We start from the raw sequence: 21,408 nt of genomic DNA, 5'->3' as shown, positions 1-21,408 counted from the left end.
TGCTATAGGTGTGGCGTGGGACTGGGAGACAACAGGAGCTCTGTTCTGTCTTTCCCTCTCCTGGCTGGTAAATTAACCACCATGGTGGTGGAAACAAGTAGATGTGTGGCGCATTCTCCAGAGTGACACCTGAAACCAATGAGATAAGAAAAACAATTAATTCAAATGGACCAACCAGCTCTAAGTATACAACCACATGGCTACCATAATATACAGTGCATTCGGAAAGTATTCAGACCCTTTGACTTTTTCCACATTTTGTTGCAGCCTTATTCTAAAATTGATTAAATTGTTTTTTTTTTACCCATCAATCTACATACAATACCCCATAATGACAAAGCAACAGATTTATTGCATTTATTGCTAATTTATTAAAAATTATAAACTGAAATATCAGACCCTTTACGCAGTACTTTGTTGAAGCACCTTTGGCAGCGATTACAGCCTCGAGTCTTCTTGGGTATGACGCTACAAGCTTGGCACAACTGTATTTGGGGAGTTTCTCCCATTCTCTGCAGATCCTCTCAAGCTCTGTCAGCTTGGATGGGGAGCGTTGCTGGACAGCTATTTTCAGGTCTCTCCAGAGATGTTCGATCGGATTCAAGTCCGGGCTCTGGCTGGGCCACTCAAGGACATTCAGAGACTTGTCCCGTAGCCACTCCTGTGTTGTCTTGGCTGTGTGCTTAGGGTCCATGTCCTGTTTGAAGGTGAACCGTCGCCACAGTCTGAGGTCCTGAGTGCTCTGGAGCAGGTTTTCATCAAGGATCTCGCTGTACTTTGCTCCATTCATCTTTCCCACGATCCTGACTAGTCTCCCAGTCCCTGCCGTAGAAAAACATCACCACAGCATGATGCTGCCATCACCATGCTTCACCGTAGGGATGGTGCCAGGTCTCCTCCAGACGTTACGCTTGGCATTCAGCCCAAAGAGTTCAATCATGGTTTCATCAGACCAGAGAATCTTGTTTCTCATGGTCTGAGCATCCTTCAGGTGCCTTTTGGCAAACTCCAAGCGGGCTTTCATGTGCCTTTTACTGAGGAGTGGCTTCCATCTGCCCATTCCACCATAAAGGCCTGATTGGTGGAATGCTGCAGAGATGGTTGTCCATGGAAGGTTCTCCCATCTCCACAGAGGAACTCTGGAGCTCTGTCAGTGAACATTGGGTTCTTGGTCACCTCCCTGACCAAGGCCCTTCTCCCCCGATTGCTCAGTTTGGCCAGGCAGCCAGCTCTAGAAAGAGTCTTAGTGGTTCGAAACTTCTTCCTTTTAAGAATGACGGAGGCCACTGTGTTCTTGGGGACCTTCAATGCTGCAGACATTTTTTTCCCAGATCTGTGCCCCTACACAATCCTGTCTCGGCGCTATACGGATAATTCCTTTGACCTCATGGCTTGGTTTTTGCTCTGACATGCACTGTCAACTGTGGGACCTTATATAGACAGGTGTGTGCCTTTCCAAATCATGTCCAATCAATTGAATTTACCACAGGTGGACTCCAATCAAGTTGTAGAAACATCTCAAGGATGACCAATGGAAACAGGATGCACCTGAGCTCAATTTCGAGTTTCATAGCAAAGGGTCTGAGTAGTTATGTAAATAAGGAATTTCTGTTTTTTATTTTTTATAAATTAGCAAACATTTCTAAAAACCTGTTTTAGCTTAGTCATTATGGGGTATTGTGTGTAGATCGATCAGGATTTTTTTTTAATGTGATCCATTTTAGAATAAAGCTGTAATGTAACAAAATGTGGAAAAGGTCAAGGGGTCTGAATGCTTTCAGAATGCACTGTAATTCAACGAATAGAGGCACCTTTACCCTGTTACACTACCTATTTCAGGGAATCTACTCTTCCAGAATGTCACCCAATTATTTCCTGTGCTTGAATGCTCCAGCTGAGTCAGAGTAATACTTTAAGAATGGTACATTTTAGTTTTAGATTATTCATCACTGCTACAGTTTTGTATATCGTGCTACTTCTATTCATATTGTTTTTGTTTTTTTTGAAATTTTATTTCCATTTTCTTTATTTTATTTCACTTAGTCCTGCATGTTGGAGCTCGGAGCCTAAGATTTTCACTGTTCCCTGCAATCACACCTGCAACCCTGTACATGTGATAATAAACACTCTGAATCTACAAATGTGCCTAAGTGGGACACTGCTGTTGGCCTTCTGCTATAAAAATTGTTTTCAAGCAGGCTACAAAGTTGTGTAAACAAACAACAAAAAACACAAAGTTGAACAACTCTTATAGTTTGAGTCAAGATTATAGCTATTTTCCCTGTTTCTTTGTTATGCACAAATCAGACTTTGACATTTTCTTGCTTTAACACGAGGGGCCAATGTTGGGAGTAGGGGGAATGGTTTCATTTACGTAGCTACTCTTTGGTTTTGAGGGGATTTGTATTCTCGACCACCACACGCATGTCATCCAGGCTATGAAATATAACAATTTTACGTAGCTAGCTACTTTACGCAAAAGTGTTGCATTTCGAAGGCCCAGGTGGAAGGAAGTCTTGACCGTGGTGGATTAGTTCCTGACAGCAGCAGGAGGGAATGGTGGAGAGGGGTATCAGACGAAATAACAGGACAATTTCCTATCAAGACGGCCCAGTAAAAAATATTTAATAGGTGAGGAAGTTTAACCGAAACACTCTGAATGCATGCTATTCCTTACTGGTGGCTATGTGCATGCCTTGTCACACCCATAATATAACTATGTTAGCTAGCAAGCTAAGCTAGTCAATAATGTTAGCAAACTAGCTAGTTAGCATGGCTCACTTTCTTTCCACATGATTATTGTAGCTTTGCATGTAGCCATCTCCATCAGACGTCTCAGAAAACAATTGTGTATATTAATTCTAGCCAGTCAACCAGCCAGCTACTAGCTAACTAGCTACTTACTTCGCTAGCCTGTGTCAAGTTCGGTAGCTAGCTAGCTGCACGCGTGGGATTTTGACGTTTTGTTTGACAAGCAAGCCATTGCATCAGCTATCAATCCGTTTACTAGATATCAAACGATCAGATAATAACCCTATTATATGATTTTATGTATTTAGACATTTTCCCAAGGTATAAACTTGTTATCGTGGACGTGGTTGTTTGCCATCAGGTTGTTGTAGCTATCTAGTTAGCCAGTAGCCACCTGTGCTTAGCTAGCTTGCTAAATGCTACTGCAACAGCCAGTTTTGTTATCGTTCACTCGCCAGTTAGCTATTTCGTTTCACTGAAAGGCCAAGGTCGCATTGAGGCCTAATTTAGAATATATTCAAATTATGAGATGTATAGTTGGCTATTCATTTTTCCAAATTATTTCCCTCATTTCTCGTAGTTTGGAATGTGTTGGTTGATGATTCGAAAGATTCTAAAGGAAAGTCTTCAGTTGCTGGTGATGAGACAGTTAGTTCACTAGCTAGTTAAAGTGATGCACAATGAATGATGTGCTATGCACACATTTATGTTGATCAGTTAACTTTTGGAAAAATCAGTGGACTGGTTATGATGGCTCATTCATTGATAAAAATGTACCCAGTCAGATTGCCACAATATGACTACTTGGGGTTGTGGCATTGAATAATAGCGAGTCAAGACGTTTCACCACAGATAGGAGTTAGTTACCAGTATATTTGGTTTCACTGTCAGATCAAAGGGTTATGTGGTTAAGGTGCGCATGTCAATTTGACTTGTTTTAAACTATTAGACCATAGGCCTATACCCACCCCTGCTCAGTTTCAATATTAGCCAATTTTCCCGAATGTGTGGAGGGGGTTGTCACGTCACTATTTCCCCACATGTGCGTAGCAAATGTTTCTTCACACAAAACTGTTCTGTCACTAACCCCCAAATGTGAGTGGAGGCAAAGTAAGCATGAATACATTATTTTGATGTACTTTTATGGTGCCGTCCCAAATGGCACCCTATTCCCTACTATGTAGTGCACTACTTTTGAACAGGACCCATAGGGTTCTTGTCAAAAGCAGTGCACTATATAGGGTAGGGCTGGGAATTGCCAGGCACCTCATGATACTTAGGTGCCAATACCATATGTGGGTAGTTGCCATATGGCCAAAACAAAAGTGAAACAATTATTTCCTCTAAAATTAAAGTTAAAAAACAACATTTAGTCACAAACTATGTCTAACAACTCAAAATGTTATATGGCCAGCTTCAATTTTGAGTTTATATCCATGTTAATGAACCATTTCATGCATTAGTGCCTTTAATTTGTCCTCTGGTGTGACATTACAATTAATGTTAATATAAATGTTTAATGATTCCCAAATAGACACGAAAAACATTTTTACACATTTAGTTACTGTCTTTTAAATCATTAGTCATATTATTGCATTTAAAAGGAAAAACACATTTCCGTTCATAATAATGATAGCCTAAATGTAATATTGAGACACTTGGTTAAGAGTCACAGGCATTTCACTAAACCTAGATAAAAAGCAATTATCATACTTGTGTATTATTATAACGATACCTGCCTCATGCTTAACAATTTATTTTTACATTTTGTCCAAGACAACATTGTCACACCGATGGACAATATACAACAGGCAGTCAAATGTAACAGTTAAAACATAATTAATGCCACTTTCAGAAGTTTCTGACCACTGTAAAAATGCTTCTAAACATCAGTTCTAATTAATGGATCCTCATTAAATAATTTGAAGTGTACTCATTCCAATTTAGGGCTGTCCCTGACCAAAAAAAATCTTGCTCGACCAAGAGTCATCTGTTCTTTTGACCAATCGATTAGTTGAAATGTTAAAACGTGTATTTTTTCCATATATAGACATCCTATGTGTTTTAATCAAATCTTCTATATTCCCTGAGCTTGTCTGATGCTTTAAGCACACTGTTTGATTAAATAATGAAGACACACAAATGTCTAGAGGGAGTCCGACCAGCAATTGATTTGATTGTGCCGGGCCGGGCTCAGACTTGCTGCGCTGTGTTAAAAAACCAAACGACAGCGAGTGACTGACAGCACCCATTGTCTCGCTCTCCTCCCTGCTGTAGCGACCACCACAGTGTTTATCACACTGTCCGTGTTGCTGAACCTGCAACATAATTACAGCCATTTGACTGAAAAGTTCTGTCACTGAAATCCCTAATTTGTTTAGGAAAAACATTCCCTATTCCCTCAACCCTTGCTCGCTTTACGTGACACATGTACAGTACATTTGAAAAGTATTCAGACCCCTTGACATTTTCCAAATGTTGTCACCTTAGTCTTATTCTTAAATTGATTAAATAGTTTTTCCCCCTCATCAATCTATACACAGTACCCCATAATGACAAAGCAAAAGTTGTATTTAATTTGATTAAAAAAACGGATAATCACATTTACATAAGTATTCAGACCCTTTACTCACTACTTTGTTTAAGCACCTTTGTCAGCGATTACAGCCTCAAGTCTTCTTGGGTATGACGCTACAAACTTGGCACACCTGTATTTGGGGAGTTTCTCCCATTATTTTCTGCAGATCCTCTCAAACTCTCAGGTTGGATGGGGAGCGTCGCTGCACAGCTATTTTCAGGTCTCTCCAGAGATGTTAGATCGGGTTCAAATCCGGGCTCTGGCTGGGCCACTCAAGGACATTCAGAGACTTGTCCCGAAGCCATTCCTGCGTTGTCTTGGCTGTGTGCTTAGGGTCGTTGTCCGGTTGGAAGGTCTGAGGTCCTGAGCGCTCTGGAGCAGGTTTTCATCAAGGATCTCTCTGTACTTTGCTCTGTTCATCTTTCCCTCGATTCTGACAAGTCTCCCTGCCGCTGAAAAACATCCCCACAGCATGATGCTGCCACCACCATGCTTCACCGTAGGGATGGCGCCAGGTTTCCTCCAGACGTGACGCTTGGCATTCAGGCCTAAGAGTTCAATCTTGGTTTCATCAGACCAGAGAATCTTGTTTCTCATGGTCTGGGAGTCTTTAGGTGCCTTTTGGCAAACTCCAAGCAGGCTGCCATGTGCCTTTTACTGAAGAGTGGCTTCCATCTGGCCACTATCATAAAGGCCTGATTGGTGGAGTGCTGCAGAGATGGTTGTCCTTCTGGAAGGTTCTCCCATCTCCACAGAGGAACTCTGGAGCTCTGTCAGTGACCATCGGGTTCTTGGTCACCTCCCTGACCAAGGCCCTTCTGCCTCGATTTATCAGTTTGGTCGGGCGGCCAGCACTAGGAAGAGTCTTGGTGGTTTGAAACTTCTTCCATTTAAGAATGATGGAGGCCACTGTGTTCTTGGGGACCTTCAATGCTGCAGAAATGTTTTGGTACCCTTCTCCAGATCTGTGCCTCAACACAATCTTGTCTCGGAGCTCTACGGACAATTCCTTCAACCTCATGGCTTGCTTTTTGATCTGACATGCAATGTCAACTGTGGGACCTTATATAGACAGGTGTGTGCCTTTCGAAATCATGTCCAATCAATTTAATTTACCACAGGTGGACTCCAATCAAGTTGTAGAAACATCTCAAGGATGATCAATGGAAAACGGGTGCACCTGAGCTCAATTTGTAGTCTCATAGCAAAGGGTCTGAATACTTATGTAAATGTGATATTTCTGTTTTTCATTTTTAATAAATTAGCAAACATTTCTAAACCTACTTTTGCTTTGTCATTATGGGGTATTGTGTGTTAACGCCAGAAAATGTGGAAGAAGTCCAGGGGTCTGAATACTTTCCGAATGCACTGTAAGTATTGAAAAATAGGCCTAAGTAAGTTACGGTATTAAGACTAAACAAGATGCGCTCTTAGGCCTACAGCTCAATGGTGGTTATACAAGGCTGCTATACTAAGACTACTAATGACAATGACATTATTTATCATAATAACAATAACAAACACAACAAGGAGATCAAGAAAAAGGAGTGTTATTGTTTTTCTGACATTTGGAACAAGTGTAAACATCAATTATAAATAATACCAGAGAGGCTGTTCTAATGGAAAAAAGTGCCACCCTTTGCCTTGATGACAGCTTTGCACACTCTTGGCATTCTCTCAACCAGCTTCACCTGAAATGCTTTTCCAATCCCACATATGCTGAACACTTGTTGGCTGCTTTTCCTTCACTCTGCTGTCCGACTCATCCCAAACCATCTCAATTTGGTTGAGGTCGGGGGATTGTTTTGTGGCCAGGCCATCTGATGCAGCACTCCATCACTCTCCTTCTTGGTCAAATAGCCCTTACACAGCCTGGAGGTGTGTTGTGTCATTGTCCTGTTGAAAAACAAATGATAGTCCCACTAAACCCAAACCAGATGGGATGGTGTATCGCTGCAGAATGCTGTGGTAGCCATGCTGGTTAAGTGTGCCTTGAATTCTAAATAAATGACAGACATTGTAACCAGCAAAGCACCATCTCACCACCTCCTCCATGCTTTACGGTGGGAAATACACATGCGGAGATCATCCGTTCACCCACACCACGTCTCACAAAGACACGGCGGTTGCAATGAAAAATCTCCAATTTGAACTCCATTTCAAAGGACAAATTTCCACTGGTCTAATGTCCATTGCTCGTGTTTTGTGGCCCAAGCAAGGCTTCTTTTTAGTGGTGTTTCTTTGCAGCAAATCGACCATGAAGGCCTGATTCACACACTCCTCTGAACAGTTGAGATGGCTGTTGAACTCTGTGAAGCATTTATTTGGGCTGCAATTTCTGAGGCTGGTAACTCTAATGAACGTATCCTCTGCAGCAGAGGTAACTCTGGGTCTTCCATTCTTGTGGCGGTCCTCATGAGAGCCAGTTTCATCATAGCACTTGATGGTTTTGCGACTGTACTTCTGGAAATGTTCTGTATTGACTGACCTTCATGTCTTTTAAAGTAATGATGGACTGTCGTTTCTCTTTGCTTATGTGAGCTGTTCTTGCCATAATATGGACTTGGTCTTTTACCAAATAGGACTATCTTCTGTAAATCACCCCTACCTTGTCACAACACAACTGATTGGCTCAAATGCATTAAGAAGGAAAGAAATTCCACAAATTAACTTTTAAGAAGGCACACCTAATTGAAATGCATTCCAGGTAACTTCCCCATGAAGCTGTTTGAGAGAATGCCAAGAGCGTGCAAAGCTGTCATCAAGGCAAAGGGTTGCTATTTGAAGAATCTCAAATATAAAATATATTTTGTTTTGTTTAACACTTTTTTGGTTACTACATGATTCCATATGTGTTATTTCATAGTTTTACAATGTAGAAAATAGTAAAAATAAAGAACCCTTGAATGAGTAGTTGTTCTTAAACTTTTGACAGGTAGTGTGTGTGTGTGTGTGTATGTATGTGTGTGTGTGTGTGTATATATATATATATATATGTGTATATGTATATATGCGCTACTGCTCGACAAAAAAATTATCTTAGTCGACCAACAGCCAATCGACCAAACAATTGACCTGTAGATTAAATTGGGGTCAACCCTAATATAATCTGTTGGATTTTATTAATATATGCTTGTCTGTGCTCTCTCTCTGCATCGCATCAGAGAGACTGGCACACCATCCCATTCCCAATGAAGTGCACTACTTTTGACCAGGTCCCGTGGGGGTTCTGGTCAAAAGTACTGCACTATATATGGAATAGGGTGCCATTTGGGACGCAGTCAGCTAGATGGAGCCAACCGCTTTTAACCAGCAGCAAATGTGATACCGCTATAAAAATGAGGGCTTGTGCTGGCTGAGCTGAAAAGACTGCTGGGATTGGTTGCAGCTGTGTTAAGCAGCGGTGATCAGGGCAGGCGCATGGTCTTGATTTTAGGGCGGCAACAATGTGTTGAAAAGCTACTTGCCATCCAGAATTTAGATCCACCACCCTCCCTTCTCCACTCCCCTCCGACCCACACCAGCCCTCTCCCATTCCCTCCCATCAAGATGTCTGAGTTCTCATGTTTTTTCCCTTTCTGTCTGTGAATCTTCAGTTTCTCAAGCCCTGCCATTACAGCCAGTCAACTGCATAGAGGTAAAATACGTTTTACCATAAGCCTGACATATGATAGTTAGCCAGAATCTAGGACACAACAGTTTCATTTGCTTTTGTGTAATAGGTCTATCAATGGTTTTGATGTTAAGGAGGTTGTGTTGTGTGTTTCTCTGTACAGCTCCTCTAGTTGAGATGAAGCCCAGAAGAAGTCCTGCCTGGCCCATCACAGAGTCTATGACACTACCTGTAAGTATACATTTCACTTGTGTGAATATCATGTTTATTGTTGATCATGTCTTGTCAATGATATTAGTAATTATTGTATTAATAGTAACATCATGCTGCCTGTTGCTTCCTGAACCAGTAAGCTTTAGAGGAGGAGAATTATGAAATGATTTATTATTGGTCATGTCATTCAATAATATTAGCAATTGTTGTATTATTAGTAACATCATGTCTGCATGCTGTCCGTTTCTTCCTGAACCAGTAAGTTTTAGGAGGACAATGACAAAATAAAGTGGAAGAGTGGAGGACCGCACCCCCCAGCATCCCCCAAAAGCAGCATGGCAGGACTCCAGCTGGTCACCCCCGCCTCCAATCCCATGGGGCCTTTCTTTGGTCTCCCGTGGCAACAGGAGGCCATCCACGACAACATCTACACGCCTAGGAAATATCAGGTTAGGAATGAGCAAGTAGTCCAACTGACAGTTTACATTTGAGCTCAACTGACAGTTGACTATGCACTAGGAGAGTGCATTGCGTTGTAGGTAGACATTGGTACTTTCACCATTGATCTGTCGCTCAATAAACTGCGAACATTCGTTAGTGTGTGGGTATCTATCTTTTATTTCATGAGTTTATTTATTTGTAACCAATTATAGTGCACAACGTTTGAAACTAATGATAGTAACCTCATCTACCCTGCCAGGTTGAACTTCTTGAAGCAGCTCTTGAACACAATACTATTGTCTGCTTAAATACTGGCTCAGGGAAGACCTTTATTGCAGTACTCCTAACTAAAGAGCTCTCCCACCAAATCCGGGGAGACTTAGCCGAACACGGGAAGAGGACAGTTTTCCTGGTGAATGCAGGTAGCTACATTTGAAGTCGCAGATACATTTACTATTTGGTGCATCCCAATTCTTCGCACATCTCCCAAAGTGTGCACTTGCACTCCCTATCATGGATTTCAAAGCATTGGATTGGTGTAAGCATCGGCTGGAGGGAGTTTCACCATTGTTAAATCCATGTCAGGGAGGGTGGAAGTGCACACTTTAAGGAGAAGGATTGAGAAGGGTGGAGAGTCACGATGCAGCCTTTTAGAAGTATGAACTTCTAATAAGTGTACATCAAATATGATGTGATTGAGACCATGATTTTTCTCTGTTTTCCCCTATTCTCTTCCATGGTAAATAAAGCATCGTCTGTGATTCAGCAAGCAGCTAGTGTTAGGACCCACTCTGATCTCCAGGTTGGAGAATACATGAGTGTGGAGAAGACCTCATCATGGTCCAGGGAAAAGTGGAGCCAAGAAATGATCGAAAATCAGGTGGCGTTCATTTAACAGACTTTCTGGAAATCACCAATTGTTATCCATTTTCATATAATTTTAAACAATTGCCAGAATAAAGTACCAATTGTTACCAAGTTCTTTCAGATAAATAACAATGGTAATAGTAGTACTATAAAATAAACCATTACCAAAGTTTTCCCCCCCTCAATTTCAGCAACTTTGAAAAAGAACACTGATTGCCCTCAGTGTCATGTCCAAGTATTCTGTGGATGGACACAATCAATGTCACGACACTGTAATCTATTCTTCGAGGCCATCCCAATATCCTCTCCTCCCTCCACTCATTCTCTCCATCATTTCTGTTCTTCTAGGTGCTCGTTATGACATGCCATATCTTCCTGCATGTGCTGAAGAGTGGAGTGTTGCCACTATGGAAACTCAACCTGGTGGTGTTTGATGAGTGTCACCTGGCAATCACGGATCATCCCTACCGGGATATAATGAAGGTACATTTTACTATCTGTTCTTCGTAGCTATGCATTCAATTGTCGCTAGAAAGCCAAGCACGTACTCTTCCTTCCCTGTATGTCGAAAGCCAAGGCATTATGGAGATCGGAGATTATTCATTATATTATTCCCCATTTTGTAAAGGAGAAAAGTGGTCAGTCAGCCTTCATTGTTGGACCCCATTGGAGGCTGTTCAATGTTTTTGGAGTTTCCTTGTTTTACGAAGACTGAGCCAGCCTGTCTCCCATTTCTCTGTTTCCACCTATGTGATTGCTGTCTCTTTATCTCTGTTTCCAGCTATGTGATTGCTGTCTCTTTATCTCTGTTTCCAGCTATGTGATTGCTGTCTCTTTATCTCTGTTTTCAGCTATCTCTCCTCTGTTTCAGTAATGTGTGGGCTGTGTCTATCTCTGTTTCAGCTATGTAAGGGCTGTGTCTATCTCTGTTTCAGCTATGTGAGGGCTGTGTCTATCTCTGTTTCAGCTATGTGAGGGCTGTGTCTATCTCTGTTTCAGCTATGTGAGGGCTGTGTCTATCTCTGTTTCAGCTATGTGAGGGCTGTCCGTGCAGCCCTCGGATCCTGGGCCTCACTGCGTCCATTCTGAATGGTAAATGTGACCCGTCTGAACTGGAGCAAAAGATCCAGAACCTGGAGCGGATCCTGCGGAGCAATGCAGAGACCGCTACTGACCTCGTTGTCCTCGACAGGTACTGTAATTATCCCCATTATCGCCCGTATTCACAAAGCGTCTCAGAGTAGGACTGCTGATCTAGGATCAGGTCCCTCCTGTCCAGGTAATCTAAGGGCTCCATTCAATCCGTATCGTGGAAGTTCAGTGGTATAGCGCGATTGAAATGTAAAGTTAATTTTTGATTGAGCCGACATATGCAGCGTTTACCGTGAATGCAGTCTTGGTTAACGTGGGAACATTGCCTTTAGATTTAAATTGTTCTGAACTTCCGGATACAGATTGGATTGAGCCCTTACTCATTATGATCGAAAAGGGAACATTTAACTGTGTGTGTGTGTCTCAGATATGCCTCCCAGCCCAGAGAGGTGGTACTGGACTGTGGACCCTACCTGGACAAGAGCGGCCTCTCAGAGCATCTACTGAGCGAGCTGGATGAGGCTCTCCACTTCCTCAACGACTGCAACATACCTGTGCCTCGAGAGGACAGAGACCCCACCTTCATATCCAAACAGGTCTGACCCCACCTTCATATCCAAACATGTCTGACCTCACCTTCATATCCAAACATGTCTGACCTCACCTTCATATCCAAACATGTCTGACCTCACCTTCATATCCAAACATGTCTGACCTCACCTTCATATCCAAACATGTCTGACCTCACCTTCATATCCAAACATGTCTGCTAATGAGAATGTGTGTATAGTCCTAATCTACACCAGAGAGTATTGAATACCAAAAGTATGTTTTAAGGGAGAAGTTAGGCTGGTCTGAAGCTTAAAAAAAGAAATGAAATTCACATGAGCACCACAAGGCCTAATTTCACCCATACTCTACAAACGTTTTCCGGGCACACAGCTTTATTTATTTTTAGTTATTTTTATTTCACCTTTATTTAACCAGGTAAGCCAGTTGAGAACAAGTTCTCATTTACAACTGCGACCTGGCCAAGATAAAGCAAAGCAGTGCGATTAAAAACAACAACACAGAGTTACATATGGGGTAAACAAAACATAAAGTCAAAAATACAACAGAAAATATATATACAGTGTGTGCAAATGTAGCAAGTTATGGAGGTAAGGCAATAAATAGGCCATAATGCAAAATAATTACAATTAGTATTAACACTGGAATGATAGATGTGCAAGAGATGATGTGCAAATAGAGATACTGGGGTGCAAATGAGCAAAATAAATAACAATATGGGGATGAGGTAGTTGAGTGGGCTAATTTCAGAAGGGCTGTGTACAGGTGCAGTGATCGATAAGGTGCTCTGACAACTGATGCTTAAAGTTATTGAGGGAGATAAGAGTCTCCAGCTTCAGAGATTTTTGCAGTTCGTTCCAGTCATTGGCAGCAGAGAACTGGAAGGAATGGCGGCCAAAGGAGGTGTTGGCTTTGGGGATGACCAGTGAGATATACCTGCTGGAGCGCACACTACGGGTGGGTGTTGCTATGGTGACCAATGAGCTAAGATAAGGCGGAGATTTGCCTAGCAGTGATTTATAGATGGCCTGGAGCCAGTGGGTTTGTGTTAGATTAATTTTGTATTTTAAGAATAATGATTTAAAGGATTTCACCCCAAATACAGTATAAATGTGTGAACGGTGTTAGAGTTATAATGTAGTGGCAACCCACTAACAGAGGGGGGCGGGACTAAACATTCCAGGGTGAAGGGGACTGAGAAAACGGGTTAAAAAAAGCCTCCTAAAGGTGGGCGGAGCAAAGTGCCTTTGTGTGTCAAGGGGTATAAAACAGTATGTATGGGTTTTTGGCGCCAGAGCTCTCCATGAATAAAAATACAGATCATTCTTGCTGGTTGTGGACCTTGAATCATTTATGATTAAAACCAGAGCCTTACAACCTCTGGTAATGATTCAAGCTTAGGTTGAATTAGAGATAGAAATTCTCGTGACAGTTTGGCGACGAATATGTAGTGAGGACCAGCCAACAAGAGCGTACAGGTCACAGTGGTGTGTAGTATATGGGACTTTGGTGACAAAACGGGTGGCACTGTGATAGACTACATCCAATTTGCTGAGTAGAGTGTTGGAGGCTATTTTGTAAATTACATCGCCGAAGTCAAGGATCGGTAGGATAGTCAGTTTTACGAGGGCATGTTTGGCAGCATGAGTGAAGGAGGCTTTGTTGCGAAATAGGAAGCCGATTCTAGATTTATCTTTGGATTGGAGATGCTTAATGTGAGTCTGGAAGGAGAGTTTACAGTCTAACCAGACACCTAGGTATTTGTAGTTGTCCACATACTCTAGGTCAGACCCGTCGAGAGTAGTGATTCTAGTTGGGTGGGCGGGTGCCAGCAGCGTTCGATTGAAGAGCATGCATTTAGTTTTACTAGTGTTTAAGAGCAGTTGGAGGCTACGGAAGGAGTGTTGTATGGCATTGAAGCTTGTTTGGAGGTTTGTTAACACAGTGTCCAATGAAGGGCCAGATGTGTACAAAATGGTGTCGTCTGCGTAGAGGTGGATCTGAGAGTCAACAGCAGCAAGAGCGACATCATTGATATACACGGAGAAAAGAGTCGGCCCAATAATTGAACCCTGTGGCACCCCCATAGACTGCCATAGGTCCAGACAACAGGCCCTCCGATTTGACACATTGAACTCTGAGAAGTAGTTGGTGAACCAGGCGAGGCAGTCATTTGAGAAACCAAGGCTATTTAGTCTGCCAATAAGAATGCGGTGGTTGACAGTCGAAAGCCTTGGCCAGGTCGATGAAGACGGCTGCACAGTACTGTCTATTATCGATCGCGGTTATAATATCGTTTAGGACCTTGAGCGTGGCTGAGATGCACCCATGACCAGCTCGGAAACCGGATTGCATAGCGGAGAAGGTACGGTGGGATTCGAAATGGTTGGTGATCTGTTTGTTAACTTGGCTTTCAAAACCTTTCGAAAGGCAGGGCAGGATAGATATAGGTCTGTAACAGTTTGGATCTAGAGTGTCACCCCCTTTTAAGAGGGGGATGACCGCGGCAGCTTTCCAATCTCTGGGGTTCTCAGACGTTACAAAAGAGAGGTTGAACAGGCTCTGACCTATGACAGGAGCTATGTTGGCCTACTGTTCCTCAAACAACATGTAGGCTACTACACGCACAGGTTGTTTAGGATTCAAACATTCTCAACGAGCCTAATTGAATTATCTCCTTCCCCAGGTGCTGAGTGACTGCCGGGCGGTGCTGCTGGTGCTGGGGCCATGGTGTGCCGACAAGGTGGCTGGCATCATGGTGAGGGAGTTGCAGAAGTACATCAAACACGAACAGGAAGAGATCAACAGGAAGTTCCTGCTCTTCACCGACACCATCCTGAGGAAGGTATGTGTGTAATGACTTACCCTTGTGTATATTCTTTGTGTGATTCCTGTTGAGTTTGATCTCCTGTGTTGCTATATAGGCCTAGCTGAGTTCTGTAAAGTGCTTGCCCTGTAATAAGGGCTGTGTGACATCCATTGCTGTAATAAGGGCTGTGTGACATCCATTGCTGTAATAAGGGCTGTGTGACATCCATTACTGTAATAAGGGCTGTGTGACATCCATTACTGTAATAAGGGCTGTGTGACATCCATTACTGTAATAAGGGCTGTGTGACATCCATTACTGTAATAAGGGCTGTGTGACATCCATTACTGTAATAAGGGCTGTGTGACATCCATTGCTGTAATAAGGGCTGTGTAACATCCATTACTGTAATAAGGGCTACATGACATGCACTACTGTTCAAAAGTTTGGGGTCACTTAGAAATGTCCTTGTTTTAGAAAGAAAAGCAATTTTTTTGTCCATTAAAATAACATACATTTGATCAGAAATACAGTGTAGACATTGTTAATGTTGTAAATGGCTATTGTAGCTGGAAACGGCTGATTTTATATGGAATATCTACATAGGCGTACAGAGGCCCATTTTCAGCAACCATCAGTCCTGTGTTCCAATGGCACGTTGTGTTTGCTAATCCTACATTTATAATTTTAAAAGGCTAATTGATCATTAGAAAACCCTTTTGCAATTATGTTAGCACAGCTGAAAACTGTTGTGCTGATTAAAGAAGCAATAAAACTGGCCTTCCTGAGACTAGTTGAGTATCTGGAGCATCTGCAATTGTGGGTTCGATTACAGGCTCAAAATGGCCAGAAACAAATAACTTTCTTCTGAAACTCGTCAGTCTGTTCTTGTTCTGAGAAATGAAGGCTATTCCATATGAGAAATTGCCAAGAAACTGAAGATCTCGTACAACGCTGTGTACTACTCCCTTCACAGAACAGCGCAAACTGTCTCTAACCAGAATAGAAAAAGGAGTGGGAGGCCCCGGTGCACAACATTTACATTTACATCATCTAGCAGACGCTCTTATCCAGAGCGACTTACAAATTGGTGCATTCAACTTAGGATAGCCAGTGGGACAACCACCCTTTTTTATTATTTATTTTTTATGGGGGGGTAGAAGGATTACTGTTATACTATTCCAGGTATTCCTTAAAGAGGTAGGGTTTCAAGTGTCTCCGGACGGTAGTCAGTGACTCCGTTGTCCTGGCGTCGTGGGGGAGCTTGTTCTACCATTGGGGTGCCAGAGCAGCAAATAGCTTTGACTTAGCAAGAGGACAAATACATTAGTGTCTAGTTTGAGAAACAGATGCCTCACATGTCCTCAACTGGCAGCTTCATTAAATAGTACCTGCAAAACACAAGTCTCAACATCAACAGTGAAGAGGCGACTCCGGGATGCTGACCTTCTAGGCAGAGCTGCAAAGAAAAAGCCATATCTCAGACTGGCCAATAAAAAGAAAAGATTAAGATGGGCAAAGAACACAGACACTGGACAGAGGAAGATTGGAAAAAAGTGTTATGGACAGACGAATCGAAGTTTGAGGTGTTCGGATCACAAAGAACATAATTTGTGAGACGCAGACCAAATGAAAAGATGCTGGAGGCGTGCTTGATGCCATCTGTCAAGCATGGTGGAGGCAATGTGATGGTCTGGGGGTGCTTTGGTGGTGGTAAATTGGGAGATTTGTACAGGGTAAAAGGGATCTTGAAAAAGGAAGGCTATCACTCCATTTTGCAACGCCATGCCATACCCTGTGGACGGCGCTTGATTGGAGCCAATTTCCACCTACAACAGGACAATGACCCGAAGCACAGCTGCAAACTATGCAATAACTATTTAGGGAAGAAGCAGTCAGCTGGTATTCTGTCTATAATGGAGTGGCCAGCACAGTCACCGGATCTCAACCCTATTGAGCTGTTGTGGGAGCAGCTTGACCGTATGGTACGTAAGAAGTGCCCATCAAGCCAATCCAACTTGTGGGAGGCGCTTCGGGAAGCATGGGTTGAAATCTCTTCAGATTACCTCAACAAATTGACAACTAGAATGCCAAAGGTCTGCAAGGCTGTAATTGCTGCAAATGGAGGATTCTTTGACGAAAGCAAAGTTTGAAGGACACAATTATTATTTCTAACCTTGTCAATGACTACATTTCCTATTCAGTTTGTAATATTTCCTATTCAAACTCATTTCATGTATGTTGTCATGGAAAACAAGGACATTTTTAAGTACCCCAAACTTTTGAACGGTAGTGTACATTGCTGTAATAAGGGCTACATGACATCCATTACTGTAATAAGGGCTACATGACATCATTACTCTAATAAGGGCTACATGACATCCATTACTGTAATAAGGGCTACATAACATCCATTACTGTAATAAGGGCTACATAACATCCATTACTGTAATAAGGGCTACATAACATCCATTGCTGTAATAAGGGCTACATAACATCCATTACTGTAATAAGGGCTACATGACATCCATTGCTGTAATAAGGGCTACATAACATCCATTGCTGTAATAAGGGCTACATAACATCCATTGCTGTAATAAGGGCTACATGACATCCATTGCTGTAATAAGGGCTACATAACATCCATTACTGTAATAAGGGCTACATGACATCCATTGCTGTAATAAGGGCTACATGACATCATTACTCTAATAAGGGCTACATAACATCCATTGCTGTAATAAGGGCTACATAACATCCATTACTGTAATAAGGGCTACATAACATCCATTGCTGTAATAAGGGCTACATGACATCCATTACTGTAATAAGGGCTACATGACATCCATTACTGTAATAAGGGCTACATGACATCCATTGCTGTAATAAGGGCTACATGACATCCATTACTGTAATAAGGGCTACATAACATCCATTACTGTAATAAGGGCTACATAACATCCATTGCTGTAATAAGGGCTACATAACATCCATTGCTCTGATAAGGGCTGCATAAATACATGGTATTGATTGCTTTTAGTATTTTGTGTTGCTGTGCAATCTAGTGTGTGTGTACAGGGGCAAGTGAATTTCCCCTCTGGGTATAGGATAGGTCCACAGGATAGGTCCACAGGGCTTATTATAAAGTCATTTATTTCTGGTATCCTAGGTCCACGCCCTGTGTGAGGAACACTTCTCCCCGGCCTCTCTGGACCTGAAGTTTGTGACCCCGAAGGTCATCCGTCTCCTGGAGATCCTCCATGAGTACAAGCCCTTCGAGAGGCAGCAGTTTGAGAGTGTGGAGTGGTACAACAACCGCAACGAGGACAACTACGTGTCGTGGAGTGACTCGGAGGACGAAGACGAGGATGAGGAGGTGGAGGTGAAGGAGAAACCCGAGGCGAACTTCCCCTCGCCTTTCACCAACATCCTGTGTGGGATCATCTTCGTTGAGAGGCGCTACACGGCCGTCGTCCTCAACCGGTACGAGTCTGACGTTCAATGCCATTTTGGCTCAAATGTGTGATGCCTCTGCTACCCTGTCTCCTTGGATGTTTTGTTGTACACTGCTCAAAAGACTAGAAGAATGGAATTAATTATATAGAGTTGACTTTGTGATTTAGCAGTATATTTTGGAGGGAGGATTTAGGTTGTCTTAATACCATTTCCATAATTACTGTCCCTCTGTGTGTCAGGCTGATAAAGGAAGCGGGGAAGCAGGACCCAGAGCTGGCCTACATCAGCAGTAACTTCATCACAGGACACAGCATCGGCAAGAACCAGCCACGTAACAAGCAGATGGAGGTGGAGTTCAGGAAACAGGAAGAGGTGGGAACGCAACAGATTCCATTTTGGATTATGACATTATCCCATCTATTTACATTGAAATTGACCTACCCCTATATTAGAATATCTCTCTCTCTTTCTACCTCTCTCTCTCTCTCCCCTCCTGCCATCCACACCTAACTACATTTCCTCATCATCTCTCAGGTTCTGCGTAAGTTTCGTGCCCACGAGACCAACCTGCTCATAGCGACCAGCATCGTGGAGGAAGGGGTAGATATTCCCAAGTGTAACCTGGTGGTGAGGTTTGACTTGCCCACTGAGTACAGGTACAGCACTGCTTGTTGCTTCCTACCCAATGGACTATTGGCTTCTCTTTTTGTTCAGTTTTATATTGTTGATATTGTTCACCTTCCCTTTCTACATTGTTTTGTTCCTCTTTTTTAATCATGTAAAGTGTGTCGTGACCCCTGTTAAATGCACTTTCAATAAACCTCGACTTGACTGCAGGTCCTACGTTCAGTCTAAAGGCAGAGCCAGAGCTCCTGTCTCCAACTACATCATGCTGGCTGAAAGTGAGAGGACCAAGACCTTCGAGGAAGACCTGAAGACCTACAAGGCCATAGAGAAGGTGTGGTTTTCAGAGCCTGTCCTCAAGGCCCCATTGTGTCTGTCTGAGGAACACAGGGATTCTCAGAGATTTGTCTAAGTATGCATCCCAAATGGCACCCTATGGCTCTGGTCAAATGTAGTGCACTATACTGTATAGGGAATTGGGTGCCACTATCTTCCTGTTTAATTGATTAGTGTGTCTGTCTGAGGAAGACAGTGGTTTTCAGAGCCTGTCCACAAGGCCCCATCCTTGGATGATATGAGAGGTCATTGGTGTTTCTCTACTAGTATTGTGACAACCCTAATACTGTTGACTGTAGGTCTTCTCTTGACCTCTTCAGATCCTGAGAAACAAGTGTTCCAAGGCAGCGGGGGTCAGTGACTTTGAGGTGGAACCGGTGCTGGATGATGACAACATCCTGCCACCTTACGTGCTCCGCTCTGAGGAAGGAGGGCCCCGCGTCACCATCAACACGGCTATCGGACACATCAACAGGTCAAGAGAAAACAGGGGGCGCTGCTTTGCTTCTGTGAAAGAGATATATATATATATTTTTTTTTAAAGGGTTCTCATTAGAAACAAGGCTCTAAATAGACTGAGAACAAAATATGTTGGATCTTGTTTTCATTTGGTTGTGGGTGGTCTGGTGTGCTAATGACCCTCTCCCCCTTTCTCCCCCACAGATACTGTGCCCGTCTGCCCAGTGACCCGTTTACCCACTTGGCACCCAAGTGTAAGACGAAGGAGCTGAAGGATGGGCGCTACCAGTCAACCCTCTACCTGCCCATCAATTCCCCTCTACGGGTGCCCGTTGCTGTGAGTCTGCAGGCTTTCATAATTGATTGGATTTGTAGGTCTGATTACCAAAAGGCACCGTATTCCCTATACAGTGCCTTCGGAAAGTATTCAGACCCCTTGACCTTTTGCACATTTTGTTACATTACAGCCTTATTCTAAAATGGATTACAAGTTGTTGTTTTTTCACATCAATCTACACACAATACCCCATAATGACAAAGCAAAAACAGGCTTTTAGAAATGTTTACAAATTTATAAAATAAATAAAAACTGAAATATTACATTTACATAAGTATTCAGACCCTTTACTCAGTACTTTTTTGAAGCACCTTTGGCAGCGATGACAGCCTCGAGTCTTCTTGGGTATGACGCTACAAGCTTGGCACACCTGTATTTGGGGAGTTTCTCCCATTCTTCTCTGCAGATCCTGCAGTCAGGTTGGATGGGGAGCGTCGCTGCACAGCTATTTTCAGGTCTCTCCAGAGATGTTAGATCGGGTTCAAGTCCGGGCTCTGGCTGGGCCACTCAAGGACATTCAGAGACTTTTCCTGAAGCCAGTCCTGCGTTGTCTTGGCTGTGTGCTTAGGGTCGTTGTCCTGTTGGAAGGTGAACCTTCACCCCAGTCTGAGGTCCTGAGCGCTCTAGAGCAGGTTTTCATCAAGGATCTCTCTGTACTTTGCTCCATTCATCTTTCCCTCGATCCTGACTAGTCTCCCAGTCCCTGCCGCTGAAAAACATCTCCACAGCATGATGCTGCCACCACCATGCTTCAATACACTGCTCAAAAAAATAAAGGGAACACTAAAATAACATCCTAGATCTGAATGAATGAAATAATCTTAAATACTTTTTTCTTTACATAGTTGAATGTGCTGACAACAAAATCACACAAAAATTATCAATGGAAATCAAATTTAGCAACCCATGGAGGTCTGGATTTGGAGTCACCCTCAAAATTAAAGTGGAAAACCACACTACAGGCTGATCCAACGTTGATGTAATGTCCTTAAAACAAGTCAAAATGAGGCTCAGTAGTGTGTGTGTGGCCTCCACGTGCCTGTATGACCTCCCTACAACACCTGGGCAAAAAAACAAACAAACAAAAAACACACAAAATAAAAATAGATATTGTAAAGTGGTTATCCCACTGGCTTTAGGGTGAATGCACCTATTTGTAAGTCGCTCTGGATAAGAGCGTCTGCTAAATGACGTAAATGTAAATGTAATCTCCTCCCAGACCTGGACTAAAGCATCCGCCAACTCCTGGACAGTCTGTGGTG

General features: G+C 42.8%; 1 protein-coding gene across 1 annotated transcript in view; it reads left to right on the top strand.

The window, feature by feature from the left end:
* The first annotated feature begins 2,498 nt into the window (after nt 1-2,498).
* The window catches only part of LOC311103143 (endoribonuclease Dicer-like), a 51,264-nt gene continuing 32,354 nt past the window's right edge, over nt 2,499-21,408 (top strand). Inside the window, exons 1-16 of the mRNA XM_084144690.1 lie at nt 2,499-2,631; nt 8,926-8,966; nt 9,106-9,173; nt 9,415-9,604; nt 9,856-10,018; nt 10,346-10,476; nt 10,812-10,946; nt 11,495-11,655; nt 11,983-12,151; nt 14,812-14,970; nt 18,104-18,417; nt 18,630-18,762; nt 18,925-19,046; nt 19,228-19,348; nt 19,671-19,825; nt 20,014-20,146. Coding sequence (XP_084000816.1) covers nt 9,491-9,604; nt 9,856-10,018; nt 10,346-10,476; nt 10,812-10,946; nt 11,495-11,655; nt 11,983-12,151; nt 14,812-14,970; nt 18,104-18,417; nt 18,630-18,762; nt 18,925-19,046; nt 19,228-19,348; nt 19,671-19,825; nt 20,014-20,146 — 2,010 coding nt within the window. The 5' untranslated portion in view covers nt 2,499-2,631; nt 8,926-8,966; nt 9,106-9,173; nt 9,415-9,490. The remainder of the gene's footprint in view (nt 2,632-8,925; nt 8,967-9,105; nt 9,174-9,414; nt 9,605-9,855; nt 10,019-10,345; nt 10,477-10,811; nt 10,947-11,494; nt 11,656-11,982; nt 12,152-14,811; nt 14,971-18,103; nt 18,418-18,629; nt 18,763-18,924; nt 19,047-19,227; nt 19,349-19,670; nt 19,826-20,013; nt 20,147-21,408) is intronic.

The sequence above is a fragment of the Coregonus lavaretus genome, assembly GCF_964263955.1.
Source record: "Coregonus lavaretus genome assembly, chromosome: 27".
NCBI classification, from domain to species: domain Eukaryota; kingdom Metazoa; phylum Chordata; class Actinopteri; order Salmoniformes; family Salmonidae; genus Coregonus; species Coregonus lavaretus.
The sequence above is the reverse complement of the archived record's forward strand: the minus strand, read 5'-3'. Positions and strand labels throughout refer to the sequence as shown.